At 38.3% G+C, this 21,952-nt stretch overlaps 1 protein-coding gene across 6 annotated transcripts in view; it reads left to right on the top strand.

The window, feature by feature from the left end:
• The window catches only part of INPP5B (inositol polyphosphate-5-phosphatase B), a 79,515-nt gene extending 60,023 nt beyond the window's left edge, over positions 1–19,492 (top strand). For all 6 annotated transcript variants that reach the window (XM_007492820.3, XM_007492823.3, XM_007492824.2 and 3 more), the window contains 10 exons: positions 1,493–1,602; positions 4,089–4,224; positions 4,686–4,796; positions 7,954–8,116; positions 9,120–9,355; positions 11,016–11,129; positions 12,625–12,709; positions 13,687–13,814; positions 18,151–18,262; positions 18,504–19,492. In XM_007492820.3, the coding sequence (XP_007492882.1) occupies positions 1,493–1,602; positions 4,089–4,224; positions 4,686–4,796; positions 7,954–8,116; positions 9,120–9,355; positions 11,016–11,129; positions 12,625–12,709; positions 13,687–13,814; positions 18,151–18,262; positions 18,504–18,610 (1,302 nt within the window). In that variant the 3' untranslated portion in view covers positions 18,611–19,492. The remainder of the gene's footprint in view (positions 1–1,492; positions 1,603–4,088; positions 4,225–4,685; positions 4,797–7,953; positions 8,117–9,119; positions 9,356–11,015; positions 11,130–12,624; positions 12,710–13,686; positions 13,815–18,150; positions 18,263–18,503) is intronic.
• Positions 19,493–21,952: the final 2,460 nt, after the last annotated feature.

Genomic DNA, 21,952 nt, shown 5'->3' with positions numbered 1-21,952 from the left:
CTTTGAATTCACATTGATTTCTCAACTATTCAGCAAGCTGATTCCTCATTTCCTCCTTCCTCTATACATAGTATCTTTCTCCAGTGTGATTTTCTGAGAACTGTTATTGCTGAGAAAACTTCATTTCCTACCTAATTCTTTCATGTAATTTGTTGGTTTATATGCCCATTTAACTTAATCCTTTCCCAGAGCATCAGTCCTTTGTGTATTTTTTGTCTCATATGTTCATACATATGAATGTTTTTTTTTTTTAAACCCTTACCTTCCGTCTTAGAGTCAATACTGTGTATTGGCTCCAAGGCAGAAGAGTGGTAAGGGCTAGGCAATGGGGGTTAAGTGACTTGCCCAGGGTCACACAGCCGGGAAGTGTCTTGAGGCCAGATCATATGAATGTTTTTAATGAATAGGTTTATGTGGTCACCAAGTTCTTTTATTTTTGTTTTTGTCACTAAGTTCTTTTATTTTTTTTAATAATCTTTTTCTTTCCTCTTAATCTCAGTGACCTTAGTGTCCCCTTTTATTCTCAGAACTTTACTATTCTCATCAGTTCAAATCTTTCTATTCATTCCCATTTTCCAAAATAAAGAAAGCCCCTAACTCTAGTGTTTTAACCATTGAGTGGTCATCCTCAACATAAGCCCATTTTGCTTCTAACTTTCTTCACTAATAAATTCTCTTGTTTTTTTTTTCCAATCCTTTTTCTAACATGAAGGTCTTCTTTTCTTTTGCTACCCATATCTTAGTTTCTTAATATCCTAGTTTGCTGCATCAAAGGCTCAGTTTTGTGTTGCCTCCTCTTTTTTCACTGGCTTGTTCTAGTGGTCTTTCCCAAGGCAACAGTATATATTTTGTGCCTTGTGCTACTCTTTTCAGGTGGCTTATAAGATCTTAGTTACAGTGGTTCAAGAAACACCTTTGTTACCTCCTAGTTTTGTTTCCTCCTCAATACATTTTGAGAAATGAACATTTAGGTGCCCTACCAGATCGCCAACTGCAAGAGTAAGTCTTTTCTATAACATTGTCAATAGCTTCAGGTATGAAATTCCAGGGAATAATTCAAGAATGCCTTCTGTTTTCCCCTTTTGCCAGGAATGGGATCTGAAAATAGTTGACAGGGACCTGGCTCTGATGGCTGCTAATGGCCAAATTTTGCTGAAGAAAGGCTATGAGGAGGGGATGAGCAGTTTAGTTGTTCATGAGATATTCAATCAGTCTCTCTTGGACCCAGTTATTCTCTTTTTTATGGAAGACCATTAAAAAAGATGGAGTGACAAAATTAGGGTGGCTATCTGGGGGCTTCATACTCGGCTGGGAGTCTGCTTGGTTTTCTTTACTGTACTGGTAAAAGAATAGCTAACAAATTCCTGTTCTCAGAGGTTGGAGTTGATCACAAATTATAAGGTACTCTGGTTCCCACCACTGACTACCCATTCTCCTTTAAGAGGAAATTTCATATTCTAATACTAGGGGTTACTTTTCTTTCTCCCAACAGCTAAAAATTCAGGTGGCTGCAAAAGCTGTCTTCCAAGGCTTCACAGAGGGGGAGCTATCATTCCAGCCTACCTACAAGTATGACACGGGCTCTGACGATTGGGACACCAGGTAGGTTGCAGATGATTGAATAAGAGTGAAACCCTGGAGATCTTGGAAGCACATGGACCCTAGTCATCATCTTCTTTTTCAAAACCCTAACTCTCTGTCTTAATAACAACTCTAAGATGGAAGGGCAAGGGCTAGGCAAATGGGGTTAAGTGACTTGCCCAGGGTCATAGGGCTAAGAAGTGCCGAGGCCAGTTTTGAAGCTAGTTTCTCCTGATTCCAGGCTTGGTGTTCTATCCTCTGAGCCACCTACTGGCCCCCAACCTTAATCTTCTTTATCCTCTCACTGAGCTCCAGTCATGCTACTTGACTCAGAGGCTGCTTTCTTTCCCTTGGTTCTCTGTCTTGTGAAAGCATACTGAGGCCCCCTTTAGGCTACATATAGAAATTCCATGTATTACAAAATACTATTAATATAATACTACAAAGTCCTTGGTCTCACCTGCATAAGAAACTCATTATTAGTCTTTATAATTCTGAAGCAATGCCTTGGACTGAGTCCTCCCCCTCCACCCATTACCAGAAGCTTAACCACTTTCTTTGAAGATTGGACAAATATTTCAGGGAGGAAAAAAAACATTTATTTTTTCTTCTGATAGAATTAAGGCAGTGACAGGGCAAGGGAGACTCTTGAAGGGTCCACTACAGGGCTATGCTCTTTTCCCCTACACCTTGACCAGATGAATGTAATGATTAGCTTTAAAAAAGGAAGAAATCTTTGATTATTTCAGTTAATGAGAGCATTGCTTAACTTCACCTTTAACCACCTAGAAGGGGGAATCCTTCAAAGGAATGGTGAATGAAGGATTTAGCAAAATGATTCTGCAGTGGTATATAGCAAGTGAAGCAATTAATGTTCTGTTTCATGAAACAAAATGTTAACCAAATTTTAACTTGAATTCTTTAAACACATCTTGTCTTGTGAAATTTTGCACATTGTGTAGGAATGCTATAAATTGTAACTCCAGAATGACTTGGGGAAAAAGATTTTCTAATCCAGAGAAAAGCTCATCCCACCTTTGTTCCTGTCTCTAAGCAGAAATATTTAGTATTAGTTTAATCTAATAAAATTATTTCCAGCAGGCTTGTGACTAAATTGCAGAGTATAGAATTTTCTTCTATGGTTCTCAGCTTTATTTCAGTACTCTATTTTTTGAGCTCTAGGAGTTATTAATATTGACTTTTCCTTTCATTTATTTCTGCATTTCTCAAGGGCAGTGATTCTCAAAGAATAGTCCAAGGATTCCTGGAAGAGGGTTCCTGAGGTCTTTTTGGGGAGTTCATGAGGACTATTTTAAAAATATAAATTATATGTATTATTTATTTTTCACATATCACAAAAGTATGTTATATATAAATGTAATTAAAATATAAAAACATTTAAAAATACTAAGATGTTTTATTAATAAATAGTATTCACATAAAGAAAATCTCTATGCGTAGGAGGATATGGTCCTCAATAATTGTTAAAAGCCTAAAGGCCTCTTGAAATCCAGAAGTTTGAGAATTGCTGCTCCAATGTGTCAGGAATGAATCTTGGCCATTACTTGGGTCTTGGACACACCTCTATAAGAGTCATAGAAACTCTCCTTTACTCCCTCAAAAGATACAGCTTAATTTAGATTCTTCTTTTAATCAGTGAACCATGAAGCAACAAATTAGGAAGATATTTATAATAGACCAAAAGATGTTTTTTGGTTTGAGAGTTTTAAAGGCTATGAGCTGAAACCAAGAATGTAAACTGTTTTTTTCTCTTCTTTGGGCAAATCCTTACAATTAGAATCAGTATAAACTAAATCACTATAAGGAGAGGTAATCTGTATTATTACTTCTTGTTTTTTTAAGTAATCATGTCTGACTCTTCATGATCCCATTTGGGTTTGTTTGTTTTTTGTCAAAAGTACTAGAGTTTGGGGTAGCTAGGTGACTCAGTGGATTGAGAACCTAGAAATTGGAGGTTCTGGGTTCAAATGTGACCTCAAACAATGCCTAGTGGTGTGACCTTGGGCAGGTTACTTGATCTCCTTTGCCTAGCCTTCACCACTCTTCTGCTTTGGAACCAACATGCAATATTGATTCTAAGACAGAAGGTAAGAGTTACTTAAATTTTTTTTAATTAAAAAAATTAATAGAGTGGTTTGCTATTTCTTTCTCCATTTTACATATGAGGAAACTGAGTCAAACTGTGATTTTTTTTTTTTTGGCCAGGGTCATACAGCTAGTGAGAGTCTGAGATCAGATTTGAATTCAGGTCCTCCTGACCCCACAACCAGCTCTTTATCCATTTTGCTACCTAGACGCTCTGTCTTACTACTACCAAATTATTATTAAGGCAACACTCTATAGATGATTTCCATGATCATCACTAAACCCTGTGAATGTTGACAAATAATGGGATCTACTCCAGTCTTCTACTCAGGCACAGATTAGATCCTGGGGTAAGTGCTCAGGGCTTTGTCTGTTACACACTGGAATTCTTTTTATTGCAGTGAAAAGTGCCGAGCCCCTGCCTGGTGTGACCGGGTCCTGTGGAAGGGGAAAAACATTACTCAGCTGAGTTACCAGAACCACATGGCTCTAAAGACCAGCGACCACAAGCCAGTTAGTGCGGTATTTGACATTGGGGTAAGTGAAAAGCTGTGTTTAGCCGAGGCAGTGTCTGCTTTTCAGGTTTAGTTCATTTCTAGTCACATTGCTTCTATCTCTTTAAATCAAAGCCCTCAGGAAGTATCTGCTCCCAGCCTGTGAGGAGCCAAAGTCACATGGTGCCAAACACCCATCATCTTTTATGTTGGACCTACCTCTTGGCAGAGCTGCTAATCAAAACTTGGCTGTTAGCTTGGCTCTGGCCAAGCGAGGGAGGTTGAAAAGCACATGCATTGCCTCAAGGGGAGCCTGTTTATATACTTCACTTTGGAATCTTTGCTAATGAATGGACAACACCCAGGTCTTCATTTTTTGGAGAGAATTCTCATCTTGTGTTATTTATACATTTGGCCCATTCCTCTGCTTTGAGCCCCCTCTTTCCTGAAACAGGAGAAGCCAATTCCTGGCAGAATATTGAAATTCTAGCATTTTTCTTCCAGGTAAAAGTAGTCAATGAAGAGCTCTACCGGAAGACCCTGGAAGAGATTGTCCGATCCCTGGATAAGATGGAGAATGCCAATATCCCATCAGTGACCCTGTCCAAAAGAGAGGTAGGAGGGACATAGTCATAATTCTGGCATCAAACTCATCTGACAATTTAATTTTGACACCCATTGCAGAGATTTGAAAAATAATTTATTTTTAAAAATATTTTTTCCATGTTTCCATGATTCATTTTCTTTCCCTCCTGCCCTCACAGAGTTGACAAGCAATTCCCCTGGGTTGTACAAATGTTATCACTCAATATCTATTTCCATATTATTCATTTTTGCTATAGAGCAATCTTTTAAAGTAATTTCCCTCCCTCTCCTTCCCTCACCCCTTAGCCGACACACAATTCCACTGGGTATTACATGTGTCCTTGATCAGAACCTATTTCCATGTTGTTGATATTTGCACTAGGGTGATCATTTGGAATCTACATCCCCAATCGTATCCCCCTCAACCCATGTAATCAAGCAGTTGTTTTTCTTCTTGTTTCTGCTCCCACAGTTTTTCCTCTGAATATGGATAGTGTTCTTTCTCGTAGATCCCTCAGGGTTGTTCAGGATCACTGCATTGCCACTAATGGAGAAGTCCATTATATTCGATTGTACCACAGTGTAGCAGTCTCTGTATACAATGTTCTCCTGGTTCTGCTCCTCTCACTCTGCATCACTTCCTGGAGGTTGTTCCAGTCTCCATGGAATTCCTCCACTTTATTATTCCTTTGAGCACAATAGTATTCCATCACCAACAGAAACCACAATTTGTTCAGCCATTCCCCAATTGGAGGACATCCCCTCATTTTCCAGTTTATTGCCACCACAAAGAGCGCAGCTATGAATATTCTTGTACAAGTCTTTTTCCTTATTATCTCTTTGGGGTACAAACCCAGCAGTGCTATGGCTGTATCAAAGGGCAGACAGTCTTTTAGTGCCCTTTGGGCATAGTTCCAAATTGCCCTCCAGAATGGTTGGATCAGTTCACAACTCCACCAGCAATGAATTAATGTCCCAACTTTGCCACACCCCCTCCAGCATTCATTACTTTCCTTTGCTGTCATGTTACCTCAGAGTTGTTTTGATTTGCATCTCTCTGATTATAAGAGATGTAGAACACTTTTTCATGTGCTTATTAATAGTTTTGATTTCTTTATCTGAAAATTGCCTATTCGTGTCCCTTGCCCATTTATCAATTGGAGAATGGCTTGATTTTTTGTACAATTGATTTAGCTCTTTATAAATTTAAGTAATTAGACCTTTGTCAGAGGTTTTTGTTATGAAGATGTTTTCCCAGTTTGTTGCTTCCCTTCTAATTTTGGTTGCATTGGTTTTGTTGGTAAAAACTTTTTAAATTTAATATAATCAAAATTATTGGTTTTACATTTTGTGATTTTTTTTTCCAACTCTTGCTTGGTCTTAAAATATTTCCTTTCCCAAAGATCTGACATGTATACTATTCTGTGTTCACCTAATTTACTTATAGTTTCCTTCTTTATATTCTTTATATTCAATGTCACCCATTCTGAGTTTATCTTGGTATAGGGTGTGAGATGTTGATCTAAATCTAATCTCTCCCATACTGTCTTCCAATTTCCCCAGCAGTTTTTATCAAATAGTGGATTTTGGTCCCAAAAGCTGGGATCTTTGGGCTTATCATAGACTGTCTTGCTGAGGTCACTTATCCCAAGTCTATTCCACTGATCCTACTTTCTGTCTGTTAGCCAGTACCATATTGTTTTGATGACCACTGCTTTATAGTATAGTTTGAGATCTGGTACTGCAAGACCATCTTCTTTTGCATTTTTTCTCATTATTTCCCTGGATATCCTTAATCTTCTGTTCTTCCAAATGAACTTTGTTATGTTTTTTCTAATTCAGTAAAAAAATTTTTTTGGTAGTTTGATGGGTATGGCACTAAATAAGTAAATTAATTTGGGTAGGATTGTCATTTTTATTATGTTAGCTCATCCTACCCATGAGCAATTGATGTTTTTCCAGTTGTTTAGATCTAGTTTTAATTGTGTGGAGAGTGTTTTATAGTTGTGTTCATATAGTTCCTGTGTTTGTCTCGGCAGATAGATTCCTAAGTATTTTTTATTGTCTAGGGTGATTTTAAATGGAATTTCTCTTTCTAATTCTTCTTGCTGAGATGTGTTGGAAATATATAGAAATGGTGATGACTTATGTGTGTTTATTTTGTATCCTGAAACTTTGCTAAAGTTGTTGATTATTTCTACTAGCTTTTTAGTTGATTCTCTAAGACCCTTTAAGTAGACCATCATCTGGCATAATCTTGAGAAATAGTAGGCACCATTGTTTGCCTTGTGAAGTGGAGTTATTGCCTGTGGGTTGGCAGGGCCAAGTATAAATTCACAGGTTTTAGAATATGGTCTACATTTAATCTATAGACATTGGTCTGTATAATCCCAATTTATTCACAATTGCCTGGAATTCAGTCTGTGAAAGCTCATTTTGTAGCAATCTTGCCTTTCTAATAATGCTTTGCTTTGGCTAATAGTACAATGCATCCACATTTCTTTATCATGTAACTGATAAAAAAATCACATAACTGATGGTACCAAGAAGGGAAGAGAAATAAGATAGTGTAACAGTGTGGGAAGAGATGGGGGAAAGCCTCTTTGGGACAGTTTGTCATAGATAATCTACTAAATGAGAAAATCTACTAAATGAGTCATCTAAATTGATCAAAGAGTAGCTAAAGAAGCTCATGTGATACTCTGACTTTTTGTTGACTTTCCCAATTAAAATTCAATAGAGTGTGTTTTTTAGGCTATTGTGGTGGAGGTATGTTGGGTGAGTTGTGCTATCTCTCCCTCTGCCATCTTGACTCCCTCTTCTACAGTCATTTTATATGGCAAAGGCCTGTTTAAAATGACATCTTTGCTTCTTGTTAGAATAAACTTTCTGTAGGCATGGAATCTGATATTTGCTGTGTCTAGAAAAATTAAATTTTAACTAGCCCACTGATTTATTTATACCAACACTTTGATTCCATTATACCAATGTTCTCTTACTCTGTTAAACTCAGAAATCCAGGGGCTGTTGCTATTAGTCAGTGATTAATAGAGAGTAAGTATTGTGCCACAGAAGGTGTCCCTTGTTTTTTCCCCAAGAATTTGCAAGTATTATGGCTTTGGGGATGATTTGGCATGGGAACCCCAGAAAAAGTGCTGGTACTCACTGACCCCTCGTCTTCTTTTAGTTCTGCTTCCAGGATGTGAAATATATGCAGTTGCAGGTAGAATCTTTCACGATTATTAATGGACAAGTGCCCTGCCAGTTTGAATTTATCAACAAGCCTGGTGAAAATTCTTACTGTAAGCAGTGGCTGAATGCCACCCCCAGCAAGGGCTTCCTTCTGCCTGGTGAGTTCCTCTTTCTTATTTGGCTGAACAAATGAAAAACAAACAAACAATCCTGTTTCCCAGGACAAAGGAAGGTGGTTTTAGAGGTTCGATATCACAGTCTTATAGAAGATCACATTTAGATAGTGCCTCAGGTTGTTAGGAAGCTCTTCTTGGGCATTTTCTCATTTGATCTTCAGAATAACCCCTTGAATTAGGCAGGGCAAATATCACCATTTTACAGATGAGGAAACCAGTTGAGATAGGTCATTGACATGTCTAAGGTCATACAGCTGGTAAGTGACGAAATGGGGCTCCTTCCTATATCTTTTGCCCTCAGATGTGGAGGCTCTCCCAGTGCTCTGCTGCATTGCACTTTATGTCATTCTGTGGAAGTGCCACATACATGCAATATAACAGCCACAGGAGGTAGGCAAGCAGAGGATAGTTACTGAAATTGCGATTGTTTGGAAATGTCTTCAGTGGTTTGCTGTAATAAAATATTGATTATCTACAGTTGTTTACATCTGTCAAAAAAGGTGAATCATCTATAAATGTTTATATCTGACTGTAGGATGCACCATATTATTCTTCAACTTCAAGTGTTATTTTTATATCATATTTTTAGAGCTGTGTGGCAGAGGAATGCTGCCCAGGGACTGAACATTTTCTATGGATAATTCATACACTGATTATTGAGATGACTATATTCACTACTAGCTTGGTATTGACCCCTTCTTTCTATGAGAAGAAACCAATCCATACATTTATTTTGTATTTATAATCTGTGCTATGTCAAATTAGTATTTATTACCTAAAGTGTTGAATTTTTTGTTGTGTGACAATATAGTTGTCTTCTCAAGTAGATCATAAGAACTTCCAAGTCATCCACCTTAGTGCCCAGTAGTGTGTTGTGAACACAGTCTAGTTCAATAAATACTTGCTGATCAGTTGATTTCTTTCACTTATTGTCCTTTTGAGTCCCCATTCCCCTCCACTGCCTCATATTTCCCTTTCTTTGTAGATTCTACCATTGAGATTGAATTGGAACTGTTTGTTAATAAAACCACTGCTACAAAGCTCAACTCAGGGGAGGACCAAATTGAAGACATTCTGGTTTTGCACCTGGAAAGGGGGAAGGATTACTTTTTGTCTGTGTCTGGGAACTACCTGCCCAGCTGTTTTGGTTCCCCTCTCTACACTTTGTGTTACATGCGGGAGCCCATCCAGGACTTGGCACCTAAAACCATTAGAGAACTGGTGAGTTAACAACATTTTATACTAAAGTGGCCACTGCTCACAAATTAAATATTCAGGCCTGAGGAATGTCAAAACAACTAGATCCCCAAAGTGGAAAGGGGTCTCAGAGAGGTCATTGAGTGTATCTTAAAAGTAAGACTACCCATTACTTTCAAGTGGTCACCCAGCTTCTTCTTGAAGACCTCCCATGATGGAGGCCATTCCATTGTTGGGCATCTCTAATCATTAAGCTTTATTCCAAATCAAAATTTTCCTCTCTATAACTTCAAAACCAGTTTTTCTTGTCCCCACTTCTCCAGGAGACTTGCCAAGTCTAAGGCAGCATTTTATTTCCTATAGTCTTACTGTTATTCTGTTTTGTATTAAATCTACTGGCCCTCACTGATGTTTTCTTCTGTCTCATTATCACAGGGAGGTCACCCTGGGTTTTTCAAAGACTGTTCTAGTTGAATGCAAACAATGGCAGGTACTGCTGTTTTGGAAAGGCTTTAATATCATGCCTGATGATAGGTTGTTAGTGTCTTCCCTGGAAACTTGGTAACTAAGACAAGGAAGCTTGAAGCAGTCTATTCCAGGAGAAGTAGTTAATAACCACACTAATGAAAAAAATAGGTCTTTTGAAAACATAAATAAGGGAGAACTGAGGCCTAAAAATCTGAGAATATTTCTAATAAGATTCAAATAGCTAGAAGCAAGCTGTGATGATGATTTCTGGGTAGATTTTGTCTAAGCATTTTCTACATGGTTTGTTATTCTATTCTTATGGCATTCCTATGAGGTACTGTGAAGATTAAATTAAATTTCTCCCTTGATTGTGAAGATTAAATTAACTCCCCTACCCATTTTTAGATTTAATCACCAAAAGTATAAACATTCTACTTACAGTTGAGTGGGGAGATCTGCACTTTTTCCCCTTACAGTAAGCAGGGTCAAGGATCTGTTTTCCTATTATAAAGATGAAAAAAAAAAAAGAGGCTAGGAGAGATTGTGACTTGTCCCAGGTCACCAAGCAAATTAATGAAAGAGCTAGAATTAAAATACAGTCCTCCAGATTCCCAGTGTGGAATTTCATTGTTTCATTATTGTTTCAATATTGTTTCAGAGACTCATAAACCTGGGAGGAAACCATAGATCATTTGTTTCAAAACCATTTATAGATAAGGGACTAGACCAGTGGTTCTCAACCTTTCTAATGTTGTGACCCCTCAATACAGTTCCTCATGTTGCAGTGACCCCAAACCAAAAAATTATTTTGGTGGCTACTTCAAAACTGTAATTTTACTACAGTTATGATTCGGAATGGAAATACCTGATATGCATTATGTATTCTCATTGCTACAAATTGAGAGGTTGAGAACCTATGGACTAGACTATACCATCCCTCTTCACTAGTTATCTTGGATTGATTGTAGAGAATTTAGCCTATATTTTAGCTAATTCACTGGAACTACTCTGAACTTCTCAGAATTTGGAATAACCTACCTAATCTAATTGACATTTTCTGCCATGGGGAATGGTAAGTTGGGTTTGTTATATAGAAATGCTTCTTCTCTTTCATAGATTCTTTTTTCTGTCAGATCTCTTTCTTGGAGCCACTAAAGCAGAAGGGGGAAGTTACACTAGTTAGCTGAATCTTTTCATGACCATCTTTCCCTTTCAGACCTTAATGCCACTGCAGACAGAAGATGATGGAACACGGGAAGAGAAGCCTCTAGAGATCCCCAAAGAGCTCTGGATGATGGTTGATCACTTATATCGAAATGCTTCCCAGCAGGTAGATGATGTCCAAGGAACCCACCCAAGCCACCTTTAGAAAGAGCATCAACAACATGCTCAAGCAGCCTTCATTTGAAGGTGGCCCTGTGGAGAGCAGCTCTCCTTCTCCAAGGAAGGACTGTAGAGTCCAAGCCCCAGGGGCCATTTTGTTGCCAACAAAAACAGAATAGATGTGCTTTAAAAGCTTTTGGGCACCTCTATAGTGCTAATGTATTGAATGAGTATTTCATTGAATGAAGCAGTGGCATGGCTCTCCTCCTGGTATCAGACCAGGAAATCTCATTTCTCTAATTTTGTTGTCATCCTTGAAGGGGAATTTAGCATCCTTTGGAATAAAGAAACCTAGACTGGTAATAGGGACACCTGGTTTTAGTTCTAACTATGTCACCAACTCATTGGGTGACCTTGAGCCATTCACTTACTCTTATCCATAAAATGATCTTCAGAGATCTGCATCCAGAAAATAAAATTGTTGAACTTAAAGTTCTCCAAAGGCCCGTCCTCACAGAACTAACATTCTAGGGTTCTAGGTTCTGTGAGCTTGTGTGCAGACTTTCTGTCCATGCAAGAGACTGATTTAGAGATAGTATGAAGAAGAACCTTGGGTCAGGAGACTTCAGGGACACCTGAAGGGACATTTAGGAAATGAAATGGTTAGAGAACCAGGCCTAGAGTCAGGAAGAACTGAGTTCAGAATTAGATTCAAAAACTACTAATTGTATGACGTTGGGAAAGTCACTTAACCTCTGCCTTGGTTTCCTCATTTGCAAATGTTGATAACAGCACCTAGCTAAAAGGGTTGTTGTGAGGATCAAATGAGATAACTGTAAAGCATGTTTCAAACTTTGACGTCCTATATAAAGACTGGCTATTATTATTTATTGTTATCAAAGGCAGACCTGTAGAAATGACCCTACTATTCTTTTATATGAGGGAGAGCAAGACAAGTTTTTGCTATTCTCCTCTTCTTCTCACTTATAGATGGACTCCTTTCAATTGCATCTTTAGAGTAGTGCATGCCATATTTAATGGTATGACAAACTTATACATAAGGCTTCTAGACTGTTTAATAAAATGATAAATATAAAGGGTATTAGATCTGATGGCAATACACTTATCATTTTTAGTCTTGTTGATTACATTTGGATAAGTGGGGTTTTAAATTTTTTTGACATTAAAAAGTCCTGCTATCAGCAAATGCAGGAAGCTTAGTCATTTACAGCTTTTTCCCTTGTACTACTATCATCCTTATTCTGTGGAAATGGGCAGGACTTTGTAATAAATGCCTTGTCATCATAAATATGTCCATAGTGGAGAAGGACCTGGAATTAAATTAGTCTAGGCCAGTCTGTCTACCATTCTGACCCAGATGATTCTCCAAGGCTTTCGATTTTTCCCTCATGTCTATGATTATTTCCAGCTTTTGAAACATTAAATATTAGAGATGCTCTGAAAAAAAACATTTACTAGGATTAATTCTTTTCCCCTTGAAGGAAGATCTGTTTCAGCAGCCAGGTCTGAGGTCCGAGTTTGAGCTGATTCGTGACTGTTTGGACACTGGAATGCCCGACACCCTCTGTATCCTTCTCCCATTGAATATGTGTTTTCTGCTTAAAAGAGATGTTTCTCTAAGGACTGGAAGCCATCATCAGTGGAGGCTCTCTTCCATGTCTTCTCATCCACTACCCTGGGAGATAATTGAGAAGTGGGAGGATCTAGGAAGGTGGCCTTCTGACTACTTCCCTTCTAGTAGGGAAAATCAATCAATCAATAAACATTTAGTAAGTGCCTACTAAAGCACTGTGCTAAGTGCTGGGGATATAAAAAAAAGCCAAGAAAAAGGAGGCCAAAGTCCCTTCTCTCAAGGAACTTATAATCTAGCGGGGCAGACAACATAAAAACAAATAAAAGCAAAGGAAGCTAAATACAGGATAAATAGGAAATAATTAAGGTAGGGAAGACACTGGAATTAAGGGATATTAGGAAAGATTTCCTTTTAAGAGCTAGGATTTTAGTTGGAACTGGAAGGAAGCCAGGGAGGCCAGTAATCAGTGGGAAAGAGGGAGAGTCAGAGAAAATGGTCAGAGGTGAGAGATAGTGTATCTGTTTTGTGGAACAGCCTGGAGGCCAGTGTCACTGTATTGAAGTATACATATTGGGGAGTAAGGTGTAAGAAGCCGGGAAAGTGAGGGGGCTATGAATACCAAACAAAACATTTTTTATTTGATCTTACAGGCAATAGGGAGCAATTCGAGTTTATGGAGTAGCAGACGGTAACATGATCAAACTTGCATTTTAAGAAAATCACTTTAGCTGAATGGGGAATGGATTGGAGTGGAGAGAGACGAAAAAGGCAGACTTATCACCAGGTTATTGCGGTCATTGAGGCATGAGGCAATGAGAGCCTGCCCTAGAGGGGTGGCAGTGTCATAGGAGAGAAGGGATTATATTTGAGTGATGGTTCAAAGGTAACATCGACAGGCCTGGATACCAGCTTGTCCTTTTCCTCACCACAGACAACAGGGTTTGATTATTCCTTAACCATGCCACAAAAGCTGGGAGCAATCACTCTGTGGCTGAGGCCCTGCTGCTTTTCCTGGAGAGTGTGCCAGAGCCTGTCATCTGTTATGGCTTCTATGAAACTTGCTTGGAGAATTCAAGCAACTATCCATTTAGTAAACAGGTAAGAATCAATTCTGTGTCCCGTAATATTGTCTATAAGAAACAAATTTAAAGCCAAGACATAGACACAGAATAAAGGTAAAGGGCTGGAGCAAAATCTACCATGCTTCAGCTAAAGTTAAAAAAGCAGGGGTAGCAGTTATGATCTCAGACAAAGCAAGTGAAAATTGACTTAATTATCTCTATAAGAGAGGAAATGATTTACTGATAAAAGGGACCATAGACAATGAAGTAATCAATATTAAACATATAGGCACTAAAAGGGATAGCATCTAAATTCCTAAAGAAGAAATTATATGTTACAAGAGGAAATAGATAATAAAATTATATTGGTAGGAGACATTAACCTTTCCTTCTCAGAATTAGATAAAACAACCCCCCAAACAAATAAGAAATAAATTAAGGTGAATAGAATTTTAGAAAAGTTAAACTTGATATACCTCTAGAGAAAACTGAATGGGATTAGAAAGGAATATACTTTTTTTCTCAGCAATATATGGCACCTTTATAAACACTGATCATATAATAATAATTATAAGTCAAATTAAATAAAAAAATATCAAATAATAATCACATAAAAGCCTCACAGCCAAATCCAGAAAAACAGAACTATTACATGCATCCTTTTCAGACCATAATGCTATAAAAATTACACTAAACAAAGGGCTATAAAAGAAAAAAGCCAAAAATTAATTGGAAACTAAATGAGTGGGTCAAAGAACAAATCATAGAAACAATCAACAGTTTCATTAAAGAGAATGACAATAAGGACACAACATACCAGTAATCCCAAGGGACTCATGATGAGAAATACTAACCATAGCCAAAGAAAGAACTGTTAGAATCTGACAGCAGATCAAAGCATGCCATTTTTCACTTTATTTCTTTCATGAGTTTTTAAAAATCTATATATAATAGCATGTCTTCTTTCAAGGCATGAGGAATATGGAAATACATATTGCATGACAACACTGGTATAACCTATATCAGACTATTGCTGCCTGGGGAGGTAATGAGGGGAGGAGAGAAAGAGGGAAAGAATCCGAATCATAGAATGTCAGGTAACAATTGTCAAAAATGGTTTCTTCATGTAATTTAAAAGGATTAAGAAAAAAAGTTTTAAAAAAAGCAAGAATCAATCCTGGATGCAGGGGAGAGAAAAAAAAATTCATGTAATGCTTGATGGAGAATTTGGCTCTGAGAGCAGAGTGTGGGAGCAATTTTAGATCAAGAATTGGAATTTAAAGCAGATGGATATGGTCACAGGATGGAAGATGTTTGGGTGAGATCAACTAGAATTATTGTCAGGAAAGATGACTATAGCTACCAAGGCTTTAGTGAATTAAATTCAATAGGTAAAATAGGTCCCAAGCTTACCTCTAAAAAAATAAATCAGAGAAGATACCTTGCCCTGCTGCATTTCCAAGGTGGGAGACCAGAGGTGTGGAACAGTTTATATAATGTCAGACTTTTAAAATTACATTGGTTAGCTTTGCAGAATTTTTTTCTTCATTACAAATGATAATTCTGGGTAGAAGGATATAGTAGAAAATACAGATGGTGTGAAAACAAAAGCTAGTGATAAAAATTTCTTTGAAAAAATCCTTTCACCTCACAGAATCACAGGTATGCAGGTTGAAAATGTCTTCTGAGGAGGGCAGCTGGGTGGTTCAGTGGATTGAGAGTCAGGCCCAGAGATGGGAGGTCCTGGGTTCAAATTTGGCCTCAGATATTTCCTAGCTGTGTGACCCTGGGCAAGTCATTTAACCCCCATTGCCTAGCCTTTACCACGATTCTGCCTTACAACCAATACCAGTATTAATTCTAAGACAGAACGTAAGGGTTAAAAAAAAAAAGAAAAGAAAATGCCTTCTGAGAGGGCAGCTAGGTAGCATAGTAAATAGAGTGCCAGGTCTGGAGTTTGGAGGATTTAGGTTCAAATCTGGCCTTAGATACTTAATAGCTGTGTGATCCTGGACAGGTCATTTGACTCTGATTGTCTAGCTCTTGACACTCTTCTGTCTTTGAATTAATACTGACAGAAATGAAGGGTTAAAAAAAGAAAATGCCCTTTGAGGTAAGATAATCCATAGCTTACCTGAATAAGTATTCCTTCTACTGCAATAGTTTCAACAAGTAGACATCCAACATCTCCCTGTACATGAATAGGGCCAGCCTTTCTGTCTGATCACTTTCTCCATTTCACTTGAGCCTATTGACTATTTTCCTAGAGTATCCCATACAAATTATTCCTCCATTCAACAGTATTATTAAGCACTTTGTGAAAGTCATTTGTGTGTTTAAGGAGGGCGGTGCTAACAGATGAATTTAGTAAGATTCCATAATGATTTTTTTTTAACAGGGAAATTTGCTTATCTAATTCTGGGCTTTCCCCTTTCCCTTCTCCTCCATCTAGGAGCAGACATTTAAAAGGCCAGTGATGCAGACACCTGGGTGGCTCAGTGGATTAATAGCTAGGCCTAGAGATGGGAGGTCCTGGGTTCAAATATGGCCTCAGTCACTTCCTAGCTATGTGAGCCTGGGCAAGTCACTTAACCCCCATTACATAGCCCTTCCCACTCTTGGTTCTAAGACAGAAGGCACAGGTTTAAAAAATAAATAAATAAAAGGCCAGTGATATTGGAGCTCTTATCAAGAGGGGAATTAGAAATAAAGGAGGGGGGTAGCTGGGTGGCTCAGTGGATTGAGAGTCAGGCTTAGAGATGGGACATCCTGGGTTCAAATCTGGCCTTAGACACTTTCCAGCTGTGTGACCTTGGGTAAGTCACTTAACCCCCATTGCCTAGCCCTTACCACTCTTCTGCCTTGGAGCCAAAAAAAAAAGAAAGAAAGAAAGGAGAAGGGACAACTAGGTAGCTCAGTGGATAGAAAGCCATTTTCATCTCAGAACCTAAAATTCTAGGCTTTATTGCCTAAAAATTTGATCCAGGTGTTGACACTATTGACAACTGGAAGAATTGAGCATTGAACTACCTTTTTTTAAAATTTTCTAAATTTTTAAAATCCCTAACCCTCCATCTTGCAATCAATACTATGTATTGGCTTCAAGGCAAAAGATCCATAAGGGCTAGGCAATGGGTGTTAAATAACTTGCCCAGGGTCTCACAGCTGGGAAATGTCTGAGCTGTAAGGATGATATTAGAAAATAAGTATTGTTTTATTAGTTTAGGGATAAGAAGTAAAGTGGCTGCTTGAGAAAGAACTGGAGTTTGAAGCAGAGCTGAGAGAGAGCGTGTTAATTTCAGATGTGACAGTTATAACCATTTTTCTGTGTCAGTTACTCTCTCTGGCAGTTGACAGGTACACTCTCAGAGACTCTCAGGGCTGGAGGAGGTAACATCTTTGCCTCTCTCACTGTCTGAGGGAAAGATCTGAAGGAGCTCAGTGTTTTCCTTTCCCAACTTGGGAAACACTATTGAATATCTATTTCGGTTTATAGATTGTTTAACTCTGGGAAGACCAAAGAACTTGGTCTTTGGTTTGAACTCTGAGTCTGTTAAGGCTCAGAGTCCTAACTTGATTCTTGTTGAGACTCAACCAGCTAGCCTTTGTTATTTTGTAATTTGAAGGTGAAGTTAAGATTTATAAGGATAATAGCAATAGTTTTTATTTAGATAGTATAAATTTGGGTTAGTCAGATCAGGGAGGATTAGTGTAGCCTGTGAATCACAGGAGAAGTGGTTCCTTGAGGAATCAGGGAGTTTATTTGGGTGGATTTAGAATCCCTTAGAATTAGAAATCCTTCTTTATCCTCACATATTTCAATAAATATTTTATTTTTATAATAAGAGTCTCTTTAGCATCCTTGCACCTGGCCCTGAAGGGAAGTTCACATTTGAGCTTCACCTCATCACTGAAGATACTTTTGATTACCTCTATCAAAAGTAACCAAACAGTTTTGAACCTATTTTGAACAGCTTTTCCATTTAAATATTTTTATAACTTGCCAATTTATTTTTACAAGGTCCAGATTTGAATCCAGGACTTCCCATCTTGGGATCTGGCTCTAAAACCACTGAGCCACCTAAATGCCTCCTGAACTACCTTTTTTTTTTTTTTAATTTTTTTTAAACCCCTACCTTTCATCTTTAGAATCAATACTGGGTATTGGTTTTAAGGCAGAAGAGTGGTATGGGCTAGGCAATAGGGGTTAAGTGACTTGCCCAGGGTCACACAGCTAGGAAGTGTTGGAGGTCAGATTTGAACCCAGGACTTCCTGTCTCTAGACCTGCCTCTCAATCCACTGAGTCACCCAGATGCCCCCTGAACTAGCTTTTAATAAAAATAAACTAACAAAGGTCTTCTCCTTCTTCTAGATCATCTCTAATCTCCCCACTTGCCACAAAAATGTCTTCAATTATTTGATTGCATTTCTGAGAGAATTACTAAACAATTCAGGGAAGAACCATTTGGATGAGAAAATTTTAGGTGAGCTTCATTATATCTATGCATCCCGAGGGGCTCATTTGTGGTCAGGGGAATGGGTCAAGTTCTAAGATCTTCTCAGGATTCAACTGGGGCAAAAAATACCTTTCCTAAAATTTCTTTCATACTTTTTACTGTGAACAATGACAAATGTTGCTTTTGTGCCCTTCTCAGCTTAGAATAATGCATCATCAGGCAAAGCCTCCTTGTACCAAAGCAATTATTTTTTATTTTTTTTATGCAGCTAGCATATTTGGCAGCTTGCTGCTCCGTTCACCAGCTGGTCACCAAAAGCCAGATGTGACAGAGAAGAAGAAGGCTCAGGACTTCATCCACCAGTTCCTTGTGTGAGGATTGAGCATCCCCTGAGGGTCCCTCCCCTCATCCCAGTGCATACATGCGTGAAGCATGCACACACACACACACACACACACACACACACACACACACACACACACACACACCTCCTCTCTACTCACTCACTCACTGATGGCAGCCAGTCCTCCCTAGCTGTTTCAGCTCAGAAGTCCCTTTGGGCTACTGCTAGGGAGTCCCTTTGGGAGCCAGAATGCCAGCTGACTGATTTCCGAGCACAGCTTCCATTTCTAGCCCTTGTTGTCAGTACACCCAACACTTTTGAGCGATAAAGAACGTTGGGTATCACGTTCTGAGGAAAACTAGCCAGTAGAACTGATATTCAATGTTTTATTGTTTATTTAATATACATACATAAATAGTTCTTACAATTTCATTTTTTTTTAAAAGAGGGAAAGAGGTTGAAAACAACCTAATAAATATTATTAGCTCTTTCTTGTGTTCACCTCGCTCATCCTAGAGCCACCTGGTAGCTTGGGCGGCTGGTCTTACCATGGTCAGATGTCATTTTATTATTAAATGCCTTGGAGTCCCTGCAGAGCAAGTCAGCAGGTTTGTAGGTGCTAGACAAGCCTCAGGTGCCTTTTCTGGAGCTTGGTTGGGGCCCCTGTGCTCTCGGATGAGCTCGGGCATGTCCATGCCTGCTCCTCCCTCCACATTCATCCACAAAGAGGATGGACAGCCTGGACCTGGCCAAAGAACCTTTGCCAGCCACACGAGGACTTGGAAATGCTGGTGAAGTGGCAAAAGCGTGTGAAGCGATGGGATGTTCTCAGCCTGCTCATCTCCTGCACTGTAGATACTATACCTCCCGGATAAGTGTAATATATTTTGATGATAAATGTATTTTTAACAGTGTTTGGTGTAGCTGTGATTTGTTGTCGCTTCTAGTCATGTTGGTTCTGGACATCTTTAGACCGGTGTTGGAGATTCTGGTTTAAAAATCCGTTTTTAAGGCATTTTGCCCAGCAGTTTGGTGATTAATTCTTTGTCACCATAGGGGAAGAAGCAGTCATAGTCTTTCTGCTTTCCTTTGGGGTTGCTTGACCCTGGATGGGAACAACAGGACAGACAAGTCATGTTGGTTCAGTGTCTTTCCCTCCTTCCTTGGAAGGAGGATCCTTTAGTCAGATTCTTATGGTTGATAATCCAGTCCAACTTTCTATTTCACACAGGAGTCTCTGATAATAGCAGCTGGCATTTCAATTGTGCTTTAAAGTTCGAAAGCTGCTTTCCAAAATTCTGAACTGATCCATAGGAGAATCCTGGAAGGTAGTGTCTGTATTATCCTCATTTGACAGATGAAGAAATTGAGGCTCATAGTTGTGATTTGTCCAGGATCACCCAGCTGGTAAGTTTCAGAGTTAGATTTTAAATTCCTGATTGTAGGTCCAGCACTCTTTCCATTAGTCCACACTGCCTCATATGACCCCCATCTCTGCTTAAATACTCTTAAATGATGGGGAACTTACTACTTCTCAAGATAGCCTATCCCACTGTTTGGCAGCTCTAATTGTTATAAAGTTCTTCCTCATACTGTGCCAAAATCTGCTTCCCTGAGACTTCTGTCCATTGATCCTAGATCTGCCCCTGAGAGCTATGCAAGTTATCACCTTTTCCCCATGACAGACCATCAGATGTTTGAAAGTTGTATTCACATTCTCTTTCAAGTTTTTTATTGTTTAGATAACATATAACTCAATTCCTTCAGCTGTTATCCTGTGGGCTCAAGGCTAATCACCTCATTCTGGTCCCTTCCTCAGGATAACTTAAGCTTGTCAATTTACTTCTTAAAATCCCAGTGTGATCTGACAGAAGCATAGAATAAAGGTCTCTTCTGTATCTTATCCTATATACTGGGGCAGTTAATGAACCCTGAAATTATATCATTTTGTTTGGCTGCCAAAGAAAATTCCTCTCTTTTTTCCTTTTTTTTTTCATCATGCATTATAGAGTTGATATTTTTGAGCCCAATTTCATCAATTATAGTACAGTGTTATTTTCAACTACAAAGACTTTATTTTTCTTGAATCCTAATATATTTTCATTTATACAAATCTGTTTTTTAGAAAGTTTTTCTGTTTTAATCTCTGAACCATGACAGGTAAAATCTGAAATGAATGAGATTATTTGCTGTAAATGACAAAAGTTGGCACTTCCAAGCATATTGATTTATTAAGCAATGAATGCCAATTGCATAACAAATCGGATCAGGCATCTTTAGCTTGGCACTGAACCCCAAATACAGGGGTGGAAATATTTTTTTGCATTAAAAGAAAATAATTAGCAGAATGTAAACCAGGATACCAGATCAGATGATCTGATTTCTAACTGGAGGAAAGAATCAGGACTTTCTAAATTAAGTCTTGAGTTAAGTATTAAATAAGTCAAACATCTATTTTTCAGACACATTCTTTTAACGGGTCAATTCATGATCAAAGAGCATCCAGATTTTTAAAATTTTGTTTTTCTATCTGCATTTCTTTCCTTTCCTTTTTTAAACCCTTACCATCCATTTTAGAATCAATGCCATATATTGGTTCCAAGGTGGAAGAGCAGTAAGGGTTAGACAATGGGGGTTAAGCAACTTGCCCAGGAAGTGTCTGAGGTCAGATTTGAACCTAGGATCTCCTGTCTTTGGCTTGACTCTCAGTCCACTAAGCCACCCAGCTGCCCACTTCTATCAGCATTTCTGATAGAACAGTTTCTCAGATTTTATAACATAAGAAAAAACTCTAGAAACATGATATCATACACAATATCATATATTTAAAACATGAAATAAAACATGTTACCAGTCAGATGACATCAATTCAACAGAATGCATTTCTAAATTACTTTATATAAAACCCAATACAGAAAAAATATAGCATGGAAGAACCACATTAAACTTAAAAGAAATGTAATTGTTGCATATTGGACCACTCATTCCATATAGAATCATCACATTATACAATCAAGAAATTAATAACAATAATTTTTTTTATTTTTTATTACTATTTAGCAACAACAATAGTTATCATTTATGTATCACTTACCATATGCCAGGCCCATGCCAAGCATTTTATAATTATATCATTTTGATCCTTACTGCAACTCTGGGAGGTAGGGAATATTATTATTTTCCTCTTTATAGATCAGGAAACTGAGGCAAACAGAGGTAAGACAATTTACTCAAGATCACACAGCCATAAATTTCTGATACCAGAGTCTCAGATTTCCCTGATCCATATGTTTTTTCCAGCATGTTTTTCCATTGCATCAAATGCCATAATTAACATTTCCCCACCTCACAATTTAGTTAAGGGACAAATCTTG

The sequence above is a fragment of the Monodelphis domestica genome, chromosome 4 (assembly GCF_027887165.1).
Source record: "Monodelphis domestica isolate mMonDom1 chromosome 4, mMonDom1.pri, whole genome shotgun sequence".
Lineage (NCBI taxonomy): Eukaryota > Metazoa > Chordata > Mammalia > Didelphimorphia > Didelphidae > Monodelphis > Monodelphis domestica.
Note: the sequence above shows the minus strand (reverse complement) of the source record. Positions and strands in the feature narration are given on the sequence as shown.